Raw genomic sequence first — 16,501 nt, forward strand, 5'->3', positions numbered from 1 at the left:
GTGTGTCCTCTCTATGTTGTTTGTTGTAAGTACAGGGGCAACACAACCATCCACCCTTTCTGACCCTTAATTCTTTAAAGCAGCATGATGCCCAGCTGTTTCTCTTCCTATTAATGGAAACATCACAATCTCAACCAACTCCATTCATGCCCATTTTAACTGGAGGATACCTGTTTTCAGTTTAGTTGAAATTCTGTATATTATAAATTTCAACATCATTTTACAAAACATAAGCTGGACATTCTTTTAGCAGAACAAAAAATAAGTGCTGTGTTATATCACAGTGTAAAAGGCTTGAAACCTTCTCCTAACAAAGGTCAGTGCAACAGTGCTCAATGCGGTGCTGCTAAAAGAAGAAATTAACCTAGCTCAACAAAAAGAAATGTAGTTTGTGTTGTGTTGACTCAGGTTTGAATAGTGATGTACATTTTTACAGACCTGCCACACTGTGCCATCTGCAAGAAAGTGGGAACCTGTGCTCCCCCCGGTGTTCATTGTTGGCTATTGTTGAAAGAGACACAACCAAATACTTGTGTTTCATTAGCAGTCTGTTGTGCTCTGGTTATCTATATATTAATTCCTTACAGTTAAGAATTACAGACATAAAAAATGTAACCTAAAAACGACCACCAATTGCCCAGAAATACCAATTCAAATTAACTATATTGTAAATGTCTATGGGTCATTTTGAGCAGTCTCTCCAGCATGTATACAAATTCTTCTGCTGTATAAACTGAAAACTGAGGTAAAACAAACGCTGCACCTAACTACTAATCTACAGTAATAGATTATGATTCCATTAATGCCCTAACTAACGTACTACATTTTTAAATACTAGTCTAGGATCTAGTGTATGTCATCTGTCCGTTGGATTGTTAATCTCGACCAGATCAGCCACATATGGGTTACAACAAGCGACACCGTGACGCCTACTGTATGGTTGTACTGCTCTATGCACGTTATGCACCCTGTCAGAATATGTAATGCAGAGATAGGTAGCAGTCAATTTGGGGCCTATTATGCTTCAGTACTGTTCAGTGTGTGTGGATCTTAATAACCATTCATTTTCATTTTTCTCAGTAATACTTTCAGAGTGAAGAGGTCGCCAAAGAAATCCCCGATGTCTGATCTATCCCAGGTGCTTACCTGACGCTCTACATTTTGTATTTTTTACTTTTTGTTGCACTATTTAGCTATTCTGTCTACCCGTATTTCTCCTTCTTTATGCTCACTGGGACCTCTTTCATGTTGCAGGATCCTACGCCTGTAGATGAACCTACCTCCCTCCATCAACAGGACGACCATGCTACAGACGAGGAGAAGCTGGCCTCTTCCACCAGTCATAAGTGGGCGGCCCTGCATGACATGGATGCAGAATTGAACTCTGACCAGCAAGACTTCCCTCAGCCGTGCGACCTTACATCCTTTGTTAATGAGAACAGTCTTCCTCATCAGACTCAAGGTGAGGCTCTTTTTACCTCTAGCTAATTTGATCAAAAAAATATTAACAGAGATCATAGCACAAAGCAGATGGGTGGTGCTGAAAGGTAGTCAAAGTTTATGCTTGGATAAACCATCATGGACAGGACCAGTCAAATTACTTTTCATTCATCTAACAACATTATTGACTTTTCTTGTGCCAGTGAAATAAGCCTGCTGGCCCAGTTCTCTATTGCCCTCTGACCTCCAGAAGAGCTACCTCTTCCCAGAGGCTGTCTGGCTCAACCCATCTGGGTCAGAGATGAAACAGAGAACAGAAAGCCCTGCCTCACCCTCTGATCTCATTAATCCAAAGCTCAACACTGGCTGAAATGTCTCTCTCCATTTCTTTATTGCATCTAAAACTTATTTCTTTGTCTTTCTGTGTCAATGCAAGACTATGAAATTGAGTACATGGAGAAGATTGGCTCCTCTTCACCTGTGAGTATCTGTATCTTAATTTCCATTTGTTTAATCTGTACTGCTTTTCTTACTGGAATGTTTACGGTATATATGATATGTGGTTTTTACAACCAAAAGCAAAGTAATGGTAGAATTCGTACTTAGGATGTTTATGTTATACTCTCTGGTCTGACTTTCAGCCACTGTCTGTGAAGAAGCCCTCTTTGTACCTGAAGTTGGATTCTGTATCTGACAACTTAACCAAGAATACATGTGCACATGGGTCTGAACCAAGCTCCCCCTGCACAGGGTAAACTGACTCTATTACTCTACTGCGCTATTGTTATGTGTAAATATGAGTAATACCTTATTTCATGCAGTGTATAAATAAGTATTAAATTGCAATTTGTTGTTCTTTTCTGGTCTATTAGTTCTAAAATGTACACAACTAGGATAATGCTTGTAGCTCATATGCCTTTCTCATTCCCCATATGCCCCATTCAATGCAGGAGTTTTGAGGAAATGGAGGCCCAGATAACAGCAGGTATGAAGACACCGGTGCTAAGCTCCCGGCCTGGTCCTGAGGGCTCTGCTGGGGACAAGGGCAGGAAGCGAGAAAGCGAGTCACTCAGCCGAACCCAGAGCACAGAGAGAGAAGAGCAGGTGAGTGAAATGTCTTTACAAAAATCCAAAGTCAGGGAGAAGTTATCACATATGCCATTTCTCTGTCTTGTCACCATTATAGAAAAAGAATCTGTCAATTTTGATTTTGTTACATTCATACCATGCCATTGTTTAGCCACAAGGGGGAGACAGAGTGGCTCATGCTTTGATGTAGGATATGACCTGACCCTTGAACATTAACACCATTGGTCATATTGATTCTAGTCATGTCACTGATAACTAATAGCCAGTCTGCCACTCAGTGACTCATCTCACACTGCTGCCACTGAAACAAACACTTAGTGCTTGCTTTCCATGCTGACACCTGCCCTCCTCCCTGCCATTTGCCTACTCCTCCTGGTGCCCTTGTAGCTACCTGTGGAGGCCCCTTCTCCTGCCCTGGCCATGCCCTTGTTAGACAGGCTGTCTGAGTGTGACGACCCCCTGCAGTACATGGAGCCTGACCTGGCTGAGACCAACCCCACTGCATTCGCCCAAAAGCTGCAGGTGTGTTGAAAGACCACACATTACCCGCCTGATAAACCCTACAGTCCTTGACTCTGGTAGCCTCTTTGTGGCTCTCATATGTGTAGTGTGTGTTTTGTGTGATTCCCATTGTCACCTTGTTACAGTACACCCTACCTTTTCCTTTTCTCATCGTTTTCCTCCTTTTACCCAAGTTGCAGTTTTAAGCTTACTGTGTGAAACAGGTTTCTGGTGTGTGAAATGTAGACAGCAGCAAGTGTGTGTGCTCAACTCAAGTTTCTATGTTTTCCCTTTGCTCTCTCATCCTTGGGCCGCAACCCTCCTCCCTTACCCCCGAAATCCATCAACCCCCACCCCCCATGTGCGGCCCAGGAAGAGCTGGTGCTTGCTGCCCTGAGGATAGAGGCTCTGCAGGTAGCAAAAAACATCTCCCAGTGTCCCTCCCTCTCCAATGTAACCCCCCAGGTACTGCGCTGAGCCAGCCTGCACCTGCAGTGTGTGTGTGTGTGTGTGAGAGAGAGAGAATGTGTGTGTGTGTGAGTTAAAATGAGTGATTACATAATAGAGGGTGTGTGTGAAGGCACATGCGCGTGACTGTGTGTGTGCATGAGTGTGTCTCGGCCTGCCTATCCCCCTCCCTACACACCATTCTGAGTGTGACCGCGAACCCATGGCCTTATCAACATGGTGGCTGCACCACTACATCCGCAGTCCCGCCTCCTTTTCCGTCCCCACATATAAAATCTCTAACATGGCTTAATGCGTCCAGCTCTCATTGTGACTAGCAGCGACTAGCTTCCAGGTCACCTCCAAAGGAACAGTGTGCTGTGCCTTTTTAGCCCCTTAGCCATTCTTATGCATGTTGGACAACATGCATGTTGCCTGTCTGTTCATGAGAGCCTTACGTGAGCATGAATGTGACTGGGAATACCTTACATTAGACTCGATCAGCAGCTGGACAGTTATATGCATATAACCCCTTCAGGTGTATTTCTTGATGCTTTTCTATGAATACCCCAAAATCCCAGTCACACTCTTGTTTTGTGATTTGGTCCTTCTCCCAGACTAACAGCACTAACAAACAGCTACAGCAGGTAGGTGTCAGTGTCGGTTTTGGCTGGACTTTAAAGTTGATCTTGGGAACTGGGTGGATGGAAGGCTTGTGCCCAGATAACGGTCAGTGGAAAAACTGACGCGAGAGTTGGAGCAAGGCAGGCGCTTCCCGTTCTTCTTTGCTTTCAAGTCTTATGCTGTTGTCCCACACATTTTACAGTCACGACTCAAGAAACCCAGCACTCGACGGTGGAATATCAACGGTTCTCTGTTATTCAAAGTAAGAGGTGCATCACACCCCTGTGATCTGTCTTTGTTTTAATCTGATAAGGTGTAGTGTGGTCCAGCTATTTGGTCAAACACATTCAGATTGTTGTTGTGCACAAGCACGTTGACATTTAAAATGACCACGAAGTTCAATTTCTGACTTTGTGATTAATGGCTTTCATGTCTAAATTGGTTAAGTACGTAGGAATCATAGCATGTACATGACTTCATAAATTCTTATAACCCAATTTGAATAACATAAATTATCTTAAATTAAAGCTGAAATTCTGAAGTTAAGACTCCTGATGATGGAGTACAGAGCCAAGACATCATGCTGTCCAAATACCTACAGACTGCACTGTATCCTGTTTACTGCTCCTCTAGGCCCAAGAGGTTTGAGATCCAGAGAGTCTACCTACCTATAGCTGTACTTGTCTCTGTGAGGAAATTTATCCAAGTTGTGTCTTCTGCAGTTGTATCTACATGTAGTATCATTCTTGTAGACTTTCTACTCCTGCTCCTGTTTTTTTTTTTTGTGTGTGTCTTTAATTTGTTCTTTGTTTAGGATTTGTTTTCAAATTAAATCAAGTCTATGTGAGTTTTAGTTATAGTTTAGTTAAATGTTTGCAAGTAATGAGTCAAATGTCAACTAGACAAAGTGGGTACTTGTTTGTGTGACAAGAGGTGCGTAGCTAAACGTGACCAGTCTTTACCTTCAGTGAAATATTTTAATAAGTGCTCCAGCCAGACCAGACACCTTGCTCTTTTCCACGTACTGTATTAGTGAATCTCAGTCTCCATGTCCCCTGCACGGCCCCAACATCAAATCCTCCAGTAATCCAGAGCTTCCAAGGATGAATAAATCTCTTTCCAGAGAAGGGTTTTAGGAAACACAAAATTTTAACATAACAGGATTTGGTTTTTGCATTTTGATTTTTGTTTAGTGTGAGGAGATGTGGTTGGCAGAATAGTGTCAAAAGGTTGCAATGGTCACATGAACACATGCACATGCTAGTAGACTTTCTTTAAGTTTGTAGTATTTTACAATACAATTCAGCTATATCCTAAATCAAACTCTTCCTAACAATAAATCCTGGTGTTCCTTGTTGACCTCACATGATTCTGTTTCTAATTGTAAAAGAAGAGTCAACTTCTAACACTAATGTGTTCTAATGTGCTTTAACCTGAGACCATCATCTATTTCCAATGCTGCCCAGTCCCCTTTCTTATTCTCCCTCTCTTGTACATGATGCAGCTCTTGCTGTGTCAGCCCTCCTTCCTGTCTGCCATGCCTGGACCCAATCACATTCAAGCTACTGCGATGAGCAGGTGATCATGAAAGCTCGGCTAGGGGCAGCATCAGCCAATCACAGCGGCTAAAACTGTGGCAATGAAGACTGTTTCATCCAGTCATGTGGTGGCTACCGTGCCAGTCTTCAGGAGCATCACTAGCCTGCCAAATTTACATATTGATCTTGCTGTGTGGTACATTTTGATCTAGTTTGATGCTGCCTTGCAGTTTGCTTCAGGAATCCTGCTGAGAATGTGCGTGTGGGCCCAAGGGGTGAGGGTGTCCAGCCTGCAGTTCAGTGGGGTTTGTAACTGGTTATGTTTCCTTTCCTGTCCCTCCTCTCTTTCCGTTCGTGGAAGCAGCACAGAGATGTGCTATCACCAGGGGAGAGTGCTATGGCCAAGAACTCACTGTATGCCAGGGCCACTGCCACCACCTACATCGATGGGGAGAGTCCCCACCTGCCCGGAGATCTGGACCACTCGCTAGGAATTGCACGCGAGGAGGTGGCTTAAAATATTTGTTTTTCTTTAATTGTATAAGTTAAAAATACTGCATATACTTAATTTTTTCAACATTCATCTTATGTGGCACACTCCTCAGATCGTGACAAAGGAAAAAGAAGTGCTGGAATGGCAGAGGAAGTATGAGGACAGTCGACAGGAAGTGGTGGAGATGAGGTAAGATGTAAACTGTCAATCACAGTAAGGTCCTGCCCATATCCTACAGTATGAATTTGATTTTAGTGTCTCACGATGCTTTGTCTCCCTAAAATTGGTTAAAATTGTCAAACAAAGCCATGGTTAACTGCACAGTGGAGAGCCGATAAAAGAAGTCCTTTTTATTATAAGCATGAGTGTTACTGGTGGAAAAGAGAGCAAAAAGGGAAATGATATGATAATATATGTCAGATAACCATAAGAATGTGTTTGTGGGCTTATACACCCCCATTTGACAACATCTCAAAACTGGAATTAATTACACTAATATTTACATCCTCTGATCAATCTACATTAAGTATGACAAATAGTCGATAATGAGTGTTCAAGGAGATAAAGATATGCAATTTTGAAGCCCAGTTCTCAGTCAGCAGATTGTGGATATGGGTCCAGCTGGCCACCGCTCAGATAGTGTGGATAAGACAGAGCTTACTTCATTTGACTGATTGGGCTTAGGATAACGAGCGGCTAAGGAGCTAAGGGGGAGGCATGGCTAATTAATCCTCTTACCTGTAGCAACCTGCTTTTCCCAAAACAAGGTTTCCTACTGGGCCCTGCTGGTCCTCGGCCTGGATTGTAGGGGACCTCGTATCACCAGGATTCAGATGGATGCAAAGTACAAATAAATAAAAACGCCAAGCTAACAACAAAGCTAAGGATAGTTTTGCGACAATCGAGCATTGCTTAATTATTCAGTTGTATTAATTTGCAGGCTGGCTAACAGCTTGTGTTTATTTGTCACTTACCAAATTTCTCATTAAATATCATTGTGTCCAGCTACTATGGCCAAAAGCACAGATTGTTTGGCAGAAGTGCCAGATCCACAACTAATATCCACCCAGTTCTAGCTCTGTTTTTATTTATACGTTACAAACAGGCAGTCGAACAGGTGTGGAAATTAATCAGTATTTTTGACTGGAGAAGATTTATAGGAATTGCATCAAATAAGACGATGAGCTCCTATTTTGAAATAATTACATACATTACATGACTCAAATCACAAACTGATGATCTACAATTTCTCGTTCACAGGAGAATTGTTGCAGAATATGAGAAGACGATTGCACAAATGATAGGTGAGTTCAATAGTAAATGCAGATATTCAGCTGACCTGAGCAAAGGTCACAGGTTACTATACCCTCTTGTCTCTTCAGTGCACATGGATTTTATTTTAAATCAACTTCTTTTGCTCCACAGCTTCTACCACTCCTTTTTGCTTCACTTGTTTATTTGCAAATTGTGCAAAATATACTGTTTGAGGTCTTAGTGTCCTCTAATCCACTGATGAACATTTTTTTTATCCTCTGACACAAGCTAGCTTTGTTATGTGCTTGCTTTCAAGTTTAATTGATATCAGTAAATCCTGCTGCCATTGAAGGAGGAAGTGCCCACTCCTGCCCAGTCTCTCTGGACTCATCGACTTCAGGCTCACTCTGCTTTATTCCTGCTCTCGCCTACATCTATTCCTGAAGATCTGAGTTTTACTGCCTTCTAATCTAATTTCCTTGTCCCTTTAAAGCACTGTCACATAAAGGAACAATCTGTCTCTGCTTGTGTTTAACACTCGGCTCTCTCACATGTCTTGCTTTCCCAGCTTGACTTAACACAGTCCCTTCTTTTCTGTTCTGCTCCCATCTTTGCCCCTTACTATTTGATAACCCTGACAGGCATGCCAGGTGAGTAACGCTGCCACGTCCTTCACTTGTTCGTGTCAGCTCACATCTCTGCATCTGTCCGTCATAGAGGGGAGTCGATGCTCTCTCTTTCTTCATCTCATCCAGTGGCATTTGTTTGTCCATTTTGTTGCATTTCAGCCTTTATATCTGAGACCTTTTATTCTTAATGGCTAAAGAGTCTTTTGGCATTTTCTCTCCAGCTGGCCTTTATGCAATCCCTCAGTTGCTGATGTTGCATTCTAGAAATGTGATCAAAAACCTGTAGATGTACACATACACGTTGCTAACCTTTAAATCTGCATTTTGCCACAGAACTGTAGAGGGTTGCAAAAGTCATTCATGCAGGATGAGTGAGTAAAGCAGGTTGGTCATCTAAGCTCATAAAGAAACAGAAAGGAAGAACTGGGATGAAATACTTTGGAGTCGTTGTCATATAATACTAAAGAGTATATAAGTCACAAAAAGCAAACCAGGTGCCACATCTGTGGTTTGATATGCCCATTGTTCACTGTTTTCATTTGCATGCTACATTGCTTTTTCAGATATACTTATATAGCATAGTACAAAATGCTCCTAAATCACACTAACCCACATGTCCATTCTGATGTATTGTCAAAATCAAAATGTCTTTGTTTGTTCATGTAGGTCATTAAACAACGTATATGCCCACTGCTTCAGTACATAGACTGATGATCTGATCTGGAGTGTATTTGTGTGTGTTCATCAGAGGATGACCAGAAGGAAAAGTCTCTCTCCCATCACACCATCCAGCAGCTGATCATGGAGAAAGACCAGGCCTTGGCCGACCTCAACTCAGTGGAAAAGTCTCTGGCCGACCTCTTCCGGCGTTACGAGAAGATGAAAGATGTGCTGGAGGGCTTCCGCAAGGTGACTTATGCACTTCAACAAACTACTTGTTTTCAGTTTAACTGGTATTTTAAGTTATTTAGAATTTAGCTTGAAGACCACAGGAAGTGAATTAAATATTTCTCCCTCTGCACAGAATGAAGAGGTTCTGAAGAAGTGTGCACAGGAGTATCTGTCCAGGGTCCGTAAGGAAGAACAGCGCTATCAAGCTCTGAAAATTCATGCAGAGGAGAAACTAGACAAGTGAGTTTTTACATACTCTCATTTTTTCAACTTTATTCCATCATGACTCTATTGTTTTCCCCAGTAGAAAAGGTGACTTGATTCTAAAGTGTATTACTTTTGTTTTTTGTTTCCAGAGCAAATGCAGAGATAGCTCAGGTGCGAGCTAAGGCCAAGCAGGAGCAGGCTGCTTACCAGGCCAGTCTGAGGAAGGAACAGATGAAGGTGGACTCTCTGGAGCGTACTCTAGAACAAAAGGTCAGTGTTGTGTCACGTACAGAGATGTGACATCAGCATAAATATTCATGCAAATAAATACATTAATCTTTTTTAACCACTTCTTTACAGAACAAAGAAATAGAGGAGTTGACAAAGATCTGTGATGAACTTATTGCCAAGATGGGGAAGAGTTAGCGGCCACACCGCGGCCATGCCAAATCTCACAGAGAAGAAGAGCAATTGTGGATAAACTACTTCAGTACTGAAAAGGATCAGTAATATTTGCCACTCTTCCAAGGACTTATGGACATCTATGGCCAAAGTGGTTTTACTTCTTACTGACTTTGTGTATACAGGACCCACAGGAATGGCTTTCTCTTAATCACTCTGTGCATTTTTAATGTGTCAGTGTATCGTACTGTATCAGGGGTCTGGTTTCAAGTTTTAGAAAATGTACCATATCACTAATGAGTGTGTGTACGTGTGAGCGTGTGTATGGTAATGAGAACGTGAGAGCACTGTGCGTGGGTTAAATTATCTATAATGATTTTGCCATGACGGCCACTGAGGGAGAAGACTGTTTACCCGCTCCTGTTGTTTTCTCCTCTTAAAACAAGAGAAAGAGAAAAGTACCAGAGACTTAGATTTATTCATAAAATGTTATAGCATAAACTGTCACAATAGCTTACTGCATGTGAGAAAGAAAGAAACACGTGTAATGTTCTTTTTTTTGTATATACTGTAGCGAATTCCACGTATCTGCATTTTTGATAGTTACCCTGTCATCCTCAGCCTATTTCCCTGATGTAATCTTGTAGATATTTGTCATACCTGTCATAGCTTCTTAATGAAATCGTGGGACTTTATTTTTTTGGATTTTATTTTGATATAAAGCAAACTAATTGTGACTGTATTCAGTAGTGACCAGGAGTAATTTAATTTTGGATGGAACTGTCCTAGTCTTGCGATGATCGTTGTGTCACACTGAGAATAAGAAATTCTCTGCACAGCTACTGTACAGCATCTGCTTACAAAGTGCAATAAAAGATGGCAATACAGCATACTGAGTTTGCTCTGGTTCTTTCCCTGCAGAGCGTGATGATGTAATAGCTAAAATAGAGAGAATGAATTTTGGAACCTGACATGACCAGTGATCGATCAAGATTGAGATGTGATTAAACTGATTATGTCTAATTATTACACAGACATATAACAGATCCTTGTTTTTTTTTCTCCTATTAATATTTTAAATCAAGTGATTCTCAAACACGGCTACATGTACCGCACAGGGCACTTTTCTAATTGCCAAGTAGTATGTGGAAAGATGCAGTTAAAATAATCCAGCAGCTTGCAATTGTGTGTCTATAAAAACTAGTTAGAAAGCAAGCAGAGAGGTTGACATGCATTTCTGAAAAGTAATTGATTGAAAACGTCTGCCACTTGAAGAGGTGGAGAAATATGATGCAAACTCTTGCGTCAACATCCACAATGACATAACCACATCATCTTGGATGGAAAAAAAAATTACTCCGAAAAGTCAGATTGGGTGTGGTTAGAGCACGGTGGGGAGGTGAAAGGTGCAGGATGAGTCCTCGTCTTTTGCTCATGCAAGCTGAAGTAGCAACTATTGACACTTAACACAGAGCTGTGGGCCCCAGTGGAGAGGCTGGTAATCTCCCAGTCAGATCATCTGATAGCTGAGATTAAGCTCAGGGGGCTTTGGGAACAAACAACCTGCTTTTCATTGTGCAATCAGGACGAGTGAGGACCACCAGCGCAATGAGAGGTGTCCAATACTGTCCACTGCTCCTGCTGTCCCTGGTCCTTCTAGCAACCAACAGTAAGTACTTTATTTCTACAAATTTCCTTTTTCCATCTTCTTTACTTTCTTTCTACTCAGCCTCATTTGAACTTGGTTGGTGTTGCCCCTTCAGGTGCCTTTCTCCTTTGCCTTTGTTAAATTTCCAACAATAGATGGAAGCAGTCGTTTTTGCTATAATACGTATTGTTTTTCTCTTTACTTGTCTTTTCTTCAGAAACAGTTATCTGAGTCAATAACTGTCCTAAATGTCTCTTCTTTCAGACAACCGGAAACAAACAGGACAATAAACAGTTCTTTTTATTTCATATATCAGAAAGAAAAGACAGGCATGTTTTATTGCTGTAGTTACACAGTCAAATAACGACAATTTATTACATGTCATTTGCTAATTCCTGTTAATTTCTCTGGCATTTCTCTTAAGTGTTAGCTCCTTTGGTCCATCACCCTCTTCTCGAGCATGCTATCCCTGCAGCTAATCTCTTAATTGGCCTGGAGGCTAATACATAGAATGTGTAGAGTGGCTGTTTTGATGGGAGTAGATTGAGGTCAGCTGCAAACAGCGGGGGGGCATTTACAAGCCATGTCAATACACAGGAGAGCCTGTAATCAGTGAAGAAAACTGCTCAAATTCACGCAAGAAATATGGATTAACTGGGGTGGTTTTAATGCTACAGTTGTCATTATATCAGAGAATTTATTAATTTGTAACCTGGTCTTTGCTGCATTGATTAGAAAACCTCTCTGGTCTGTTCCTATTTGAAGACAGTACTTGTTTGAGCAACGTTTTGGCCATCATTTGTCTGAGGTTAAAAGAGCCTTTTATTTTTGAAGGCCAAGAAAAGACAAGTGCTTCTGCAAGGAATGTCTGAAGCTTTGCTGTAAGTCCAGTTCTGTTTGATCCTCTTAGGAAGCAGCATTAAAGACCGTCTCTGAAGGGCCGCTTTAGAATTTAGGAAACGTATGTAGGTTTTCGAAAGGAAGTGTTAAAGTGATGTTTCAAAGGTCAGCTGCTCCTTAAACAACCGCTTTTCCTCTCGAGAACCTAAGTGTTTCATGTGTTAAAGCAGTCTCCTCCTTCAGTTTTAGCTGAAGGTTAGAAAGTTTACACAGATGTGTGTTTTTGCTTTATTTTAGAAGATTTGAGTGAAGAAGGTGAGTAATCAGTGCTCTGTCTTATCTTTCTCTCACTGTTTTACCAATTTACCATGCCTGTTTGGACATGTTCATCGGACCTATATTTTCTGTGTTACTATAGGATAAAAATATTGCAGAGTTGATGCCTTCGTAGACAATGAAGGACCTTAACTAACAATCAGACTAAAGGATAAATGGAACTCAGTATGCCACAATAATGCTTTCTTGTCCATACCTGAGCAGCTGCAGATGAATGTTTTAACAATGACTTGCACCAGTGTCTAAATGTGGGTTATAAGTAAAAACAGTAGTAGTAACAGAAGCCAACATGACTGACAAAGTGTATTTTAATAATGATCTTTGAGATATATAATGGAAGAATTTACATAAGTGTGATAAACCTCTATTTGAAGCAATAATATCAAATCAGTCTTAGAATAACGTAACTTTTACTATGTGGTTTCATGAGAATTTCCTATTTTCAAAACAAAGTTATTCACATACTCTTTAAGTATTACATCACGCTTGTTTCTTAAACTAAAAGACATCAAGACTACCTTCTTTTATTATTGATTCTGCCCATATCTGCAGTATACTCCACCAGAATACAATTGTGCTTCTGTTTTCTTTCAGCCTGCCGTGGCATTGATTTTACTATTGTAGTCAGCGTGTTAGCATTTGCTGAAATTATTTTCCTTTTTCTGTTTCCATCAGGTAAGGCCCTGCGATGTTATACCTGTATGGGCTCCAACAATGATGACTGCAACCGGCAAGGGTCCAAATCCTGTCCTAGTTACTCAGATGCCTGCACTGTGGTTGTGGGCCAAGACAGTGAGTCCAACAGTGACAGTGTAGTAGCGTTTTGTTTCCTTGTTTACTTTCTACTTTATCCTATCTAATAAAGCTAAATGAAACTCAGTTTGTATCTGCACTTGTGGATGTGTGTTCGTGTGTATTTAATGGAGGGCAGGCTGCCGCCTGCAGACACATCTCAGTCAGCAGGGGGTCTGAGGCTTTTAAGGGAATGAAGAGCTTTGCTACTGAATCAATATCCTTAATTGGGACACCATGTGTTCATGGCACCAAGACAATTCCTCTTTACAAAATTGAGTTAACTCAGTTTCCTGATTAAATCCTGCATAAGGCAATCATTTTACATTGAATAAATAATTATCAAAAAGTAGTGTAGCAGCAGTGGTGTACGTATAGAAGACACCCACAGATAAGTGTCAAATTAGTGAGAAATATCAAAAATAAGGAATGAAACAAGATTAAAGCTTTGTAGCCTGATTGAAGCCGGGCCAAGCCAGTTTGATTGTTGGAGCAAGTTTAATCAAATTAAATTGCTTGGTCTGTGTAAACCCGAGTAAGTGACTTCTATTTTTGTCTGTTTGTCAGGTGGGGTGATGAAGTCATGCTCCTACAAGTCTTTTTGCAGTCACGCCAACAGTCAGGGCTACAGAGCTCCAGGTGTCAGAGTTCACTGCTGCTACACTGACGACTGCAATGTGACGAGCTTCGCCTCCCAGCTGCCTGGACTCAGCTATCTGCTGCTGTTTCTGCCTCTGTTGCTCCACTGCATTTTCAAGTAGATGTACAGCTTCATCACCCCATCATCATCCCTCTGCAGCACAAATATCTACTACCACTGCTCTCATTTACAAAAATCCCAAGTAACTCTGAGTAGATGCTGACCTACTTAATACTATTGCACTCTGTTTTGATTTACCATATTTATCTGAATATGAACTGAAACATCAAGGAGTTACTGTACATAGAAGAGCCCAGGGTGCAGGGTGAGCCTGTGTGGATATGCACCGTGTTGGATTGAATCCATTAAGCAGTACTCAAATAGATATGTCTTTCAATGGTTTTCACTAAGCCAATAAGTAGAGGATCCTGAGGGAAGAGCTGAAATAACAGGCAGAGAAGATTTATTATAGGCTTCCTACACTAAAGAGGAAGAGATGCTATTTGAGCTCACCGGTTTCAATACCCCGATTTTATGGTCAACACACAATTTGATCATCTCTGTGAGTTTTTACTAATCACCTTTCAGTTGTGCGTGTGTGTGTTTTACCTGTATATCTATACACCTAAGTGTTTCAGCATAGCTCATGTTGCAGCAGATGTCATTGTGGCAAAATGTGGCAATGGTGTCAACGTTAGCCGTCTACCTGTCAGTCACACATTGGATGAGCTATGCGAGATATTGTGGAAGGTGGTGAGGAAACACGTCTCACACTCCAAATCCACATAAGCCTGTAACAGGGTCACACGCATTACACTGATGATGTTAATCCTCTGTGTTTGGAAGAATTACAGAGTTTATAAGCAGACTCTGAACACATCTCACTGGAGGATGGACTAATGTGGAAACTACTGTACATACTGTATAGAATTATCTGTGAACACCACAGAACATGTTCAGTGCCGGACAATGTAAGAAAGTCGTTGTGTTTGGAACCCGTTTTGTGATGCGCATTAAATACCTGCAGCTGCTGGTGTCTTTCTAAGTTTTAGTTTGATCAATTATGAAAAAGGCTGAAGTGAAGTGTACATTATACTTAACAGATTATCTATCCATCCATTATCCATTATCCTAACCGCTTTTCCTGTTGTAGGGGGCGTTGGAGCCAATCCCAGCTGTCAGTGGGCTAGAAAAAGGGTACACCCTTGACAGGTTGCTAGTCTATCACACAGCTGACATATAGAGACAGACAACTGTTCACACTCACATTCACACCTATGGGCAATTTAGAGTCACCAACCCCTAACCCAACCCTGACCCTTCCACAAATTCTGTGGGAGGAAGAGAAAGTACCCTGAGAAAACCCAGGACATGCATACTCCACACTGAAAGGCAACTAGTCAACCAGTTGATTTGAACCCAGGTCCTAGCGGCGAGGCAATAATGATAACCATTATACAACCATATTACCCCATATACAGTTCAATGCATCATAATTATATGTTAATAAAACCATTATAAAAGACTGTGGAGAGTGAGAGGTTGTATCAGCCTCTTCAAAAACAGAAAAATGACTAAAGTACTTCAGCTTAATTTCTTGCTATGTTATATAATGGCTAATAACACAATAAATTATAATGTGATACAGGTTCATACCGTTTTTTCTTGAGAAGTTGACAACAAGATATTTAACCTCCTACATTCCTTCCTACATACAGATCTAATAGATTTGTGTTATGTGCAATATTAAATTGTCTGAACTGTGCAATTTTTTGAACAACATGACCCACGTTTGAAGCAATGTATTTGCATTCTTCCAGTGAATATGTTTAAATGCAACAAATGAGCTTTGATACTGTACATCATTAAATGTGTGTTGACACGATCCCAGTCTTTGCAAATCTAAATTTAACAGCTGGGATACAACAGCTGTTCTCAGGCTGAACAATGTCAACATATTATGACATATTTGGCAAAGATGTAATTTGCTGTTCTGCTGATATTCACTGTTTACAGAGCAGCTTTGACACACGAGTGAAGTAGGCATGAAGATACATCAGCTGTCAATGTGATAAACATGAGTGTGACTCACAACAGATTAACCACATGCTAAATATTTTAAATACAATGCTGTACACCGTGAATGTGAAGCTCAGCATGCACTCAACAGATCATTTTCAAATTATGAACAGAAAGTAAAGTCTCAGCAATAGGAGAGCTGAATGTTAGTTATTAGAATAATTTTCACATTACCATGTTTCACATATTTGTTTATATGCTGCAAAACAATCACCATGCCTGCTCTTGTAGTTCACACAGCCTCCACTAAGAGGCGATCAAACCTCACTTTTGTCTACAATACTGTTGTAATTCACATTGACCAACCACACCTCATGGGTATTGCTGAGATTGGTTTGGGTCAATAGTGATAATAACTGTCTTGTTTTATTGCTGTCTGCTGGGTGTTGTGCTTTATTTATAAATATGAAAAACTCTCTCCCTGTGCTTCTAACTTTGAATGTCTTTCTCTCCCTTGTTCTGTGCTCTCTCAGTCCTGCTGCTCTCTCCTTTGACAGGCAGGTGTGAGAGTGTGAACAGACTGCCCCGGAGGGGGATAGACAGTGACCCCAAACCGTGAGTCTCTTGGCCTGTTCAGCCGGAGCCTGTTCTGGGTGCTTGCATCCAGGGAGAGCCAAGTGAGTGGCCCCATGTCAGCCCTCATCAGCTTTA

The 16,501-nt window shown here is 41.2% G+C and overlaps 2 protein-coding genes across 5 annotated transcripts in view; both read left to right on the forward strand.

The window, feature by feature from the left end:
* Nucleotides 1-10,407, forward strand: part of tacc2 (transforming, acidic coiled-coil containing protein 2) — a 34,894-nt gene extending 24,487 nt beyond the window's left edge. For 2 of the 4 annotated variants that reach the window (XM_026354219.1, XM_026354220.1), the window contains exons 7-20: nt 1,081-1,138; nt 1,255-1,462; nt 1,877-1,920; nt 2,082-2,191; nt 2,391-2,544; nt 2,917-3,051; nt 6,004-6,147; nt 6,245-6,321; nt 7,393-7,436; nt 8,028-8,036; nt 8,764-8,924; nt 9,040-9,146; nt 9,263-9,383; nt 9,474-10,407. In XM_026354219.1, the coding sequence (XP_026210004.1) occupies nt 1,081-1,138; nt 1,255-1,462; nt 1,877-1,920; nt 2,082-2,191; nt 2,391-2,544; nt 2,917-3,051; nt 6,004-6,147; nt 6,245-6,321; nt 7,393-7,436; nt 8,028-8,036; nt 8,764-8,924; nt 9,040-9,146; nt 9,263-9,383; nt 9,474-9,539 (1,438 nt within the window). In that variant the 3' untranslated portion in view covers nt 9,540-10,407. The remainder of the gene's footprint in view (nt 1-1,080; nt 1,139-1,254; nt 1,463-1,876; nt 1,921-2,081; nt 2,192-2,390; nt 2,545-2,916; nt 3,052-6,003; nt 6,148-6,244; nt 6,322-7,392; nt 7,437-8,027; nt 8,037-8,763; nt 8,925-9,039; nt 9,147-9,262; nt 9,384-9,473) is intronic. The other 2 variants (XM_026354221.1, XM_026354222.1) reach the window with 2 other exon arrangements.
* A 716-nt stretch (nt 10,408-11,123) lies between these two features.
* Nucleotides 11,124-13,892, forward strand: ly6pge (lymphocyte antigen 6 family member pge). The gene is made up of 3 exons (XM_026354286.1): nt 11,124-11,184; nt 13,015-13,131; nt 13,699-13,892. Exons 1-3 carry the CDS (start codon nt 11,124-11,126, stop codon nt 13,890-13,892), a joined length of 372 nt encoding a protein of 123 aa, XP_026210071.1.
* Nucleotides 13,893-16,501: the final 2,609 nt, after the last annotated feature.

This window comes from Anabas testudineus, chromosome 15 (assembly GCF_900324465.2).
Source record: "Anabas testudineus chromosome 15, fAnaTes1.2, whole genome shotgun sequence".
Taxonomy (NCBI): Eukaryota; Metazoa; Chordata; class Actinopteri; order Anabantiformes; family Anabantidae; genus Anabas; species Anabas testudineus.

Bases quoted from the DNA above. Each gene is read 5' to 3' on its own strand.
- ly6pge (XM_026354286.1), top strand. From the start codon at position 11,124: ATGAGAGGTGTCCAATACTGTCCACTGCTCCTGCTGTCCCTGGTCCTT. The intron at 11,185-13,014 runs GTAAGTACTTTA...TGTTTCCATCAG, and splicing joins GGTCCTTCTAGCAACCAACA to GTAAGGCCCTGCGATGTTAT. The intron at 13,132-13,698 runs GTGAGTCCAACA...TCTGTTTGTCAG, and splicing joins TGTGGTTGTGGGCCAAGACA to GTGGGGTGATGAAGTCATGC.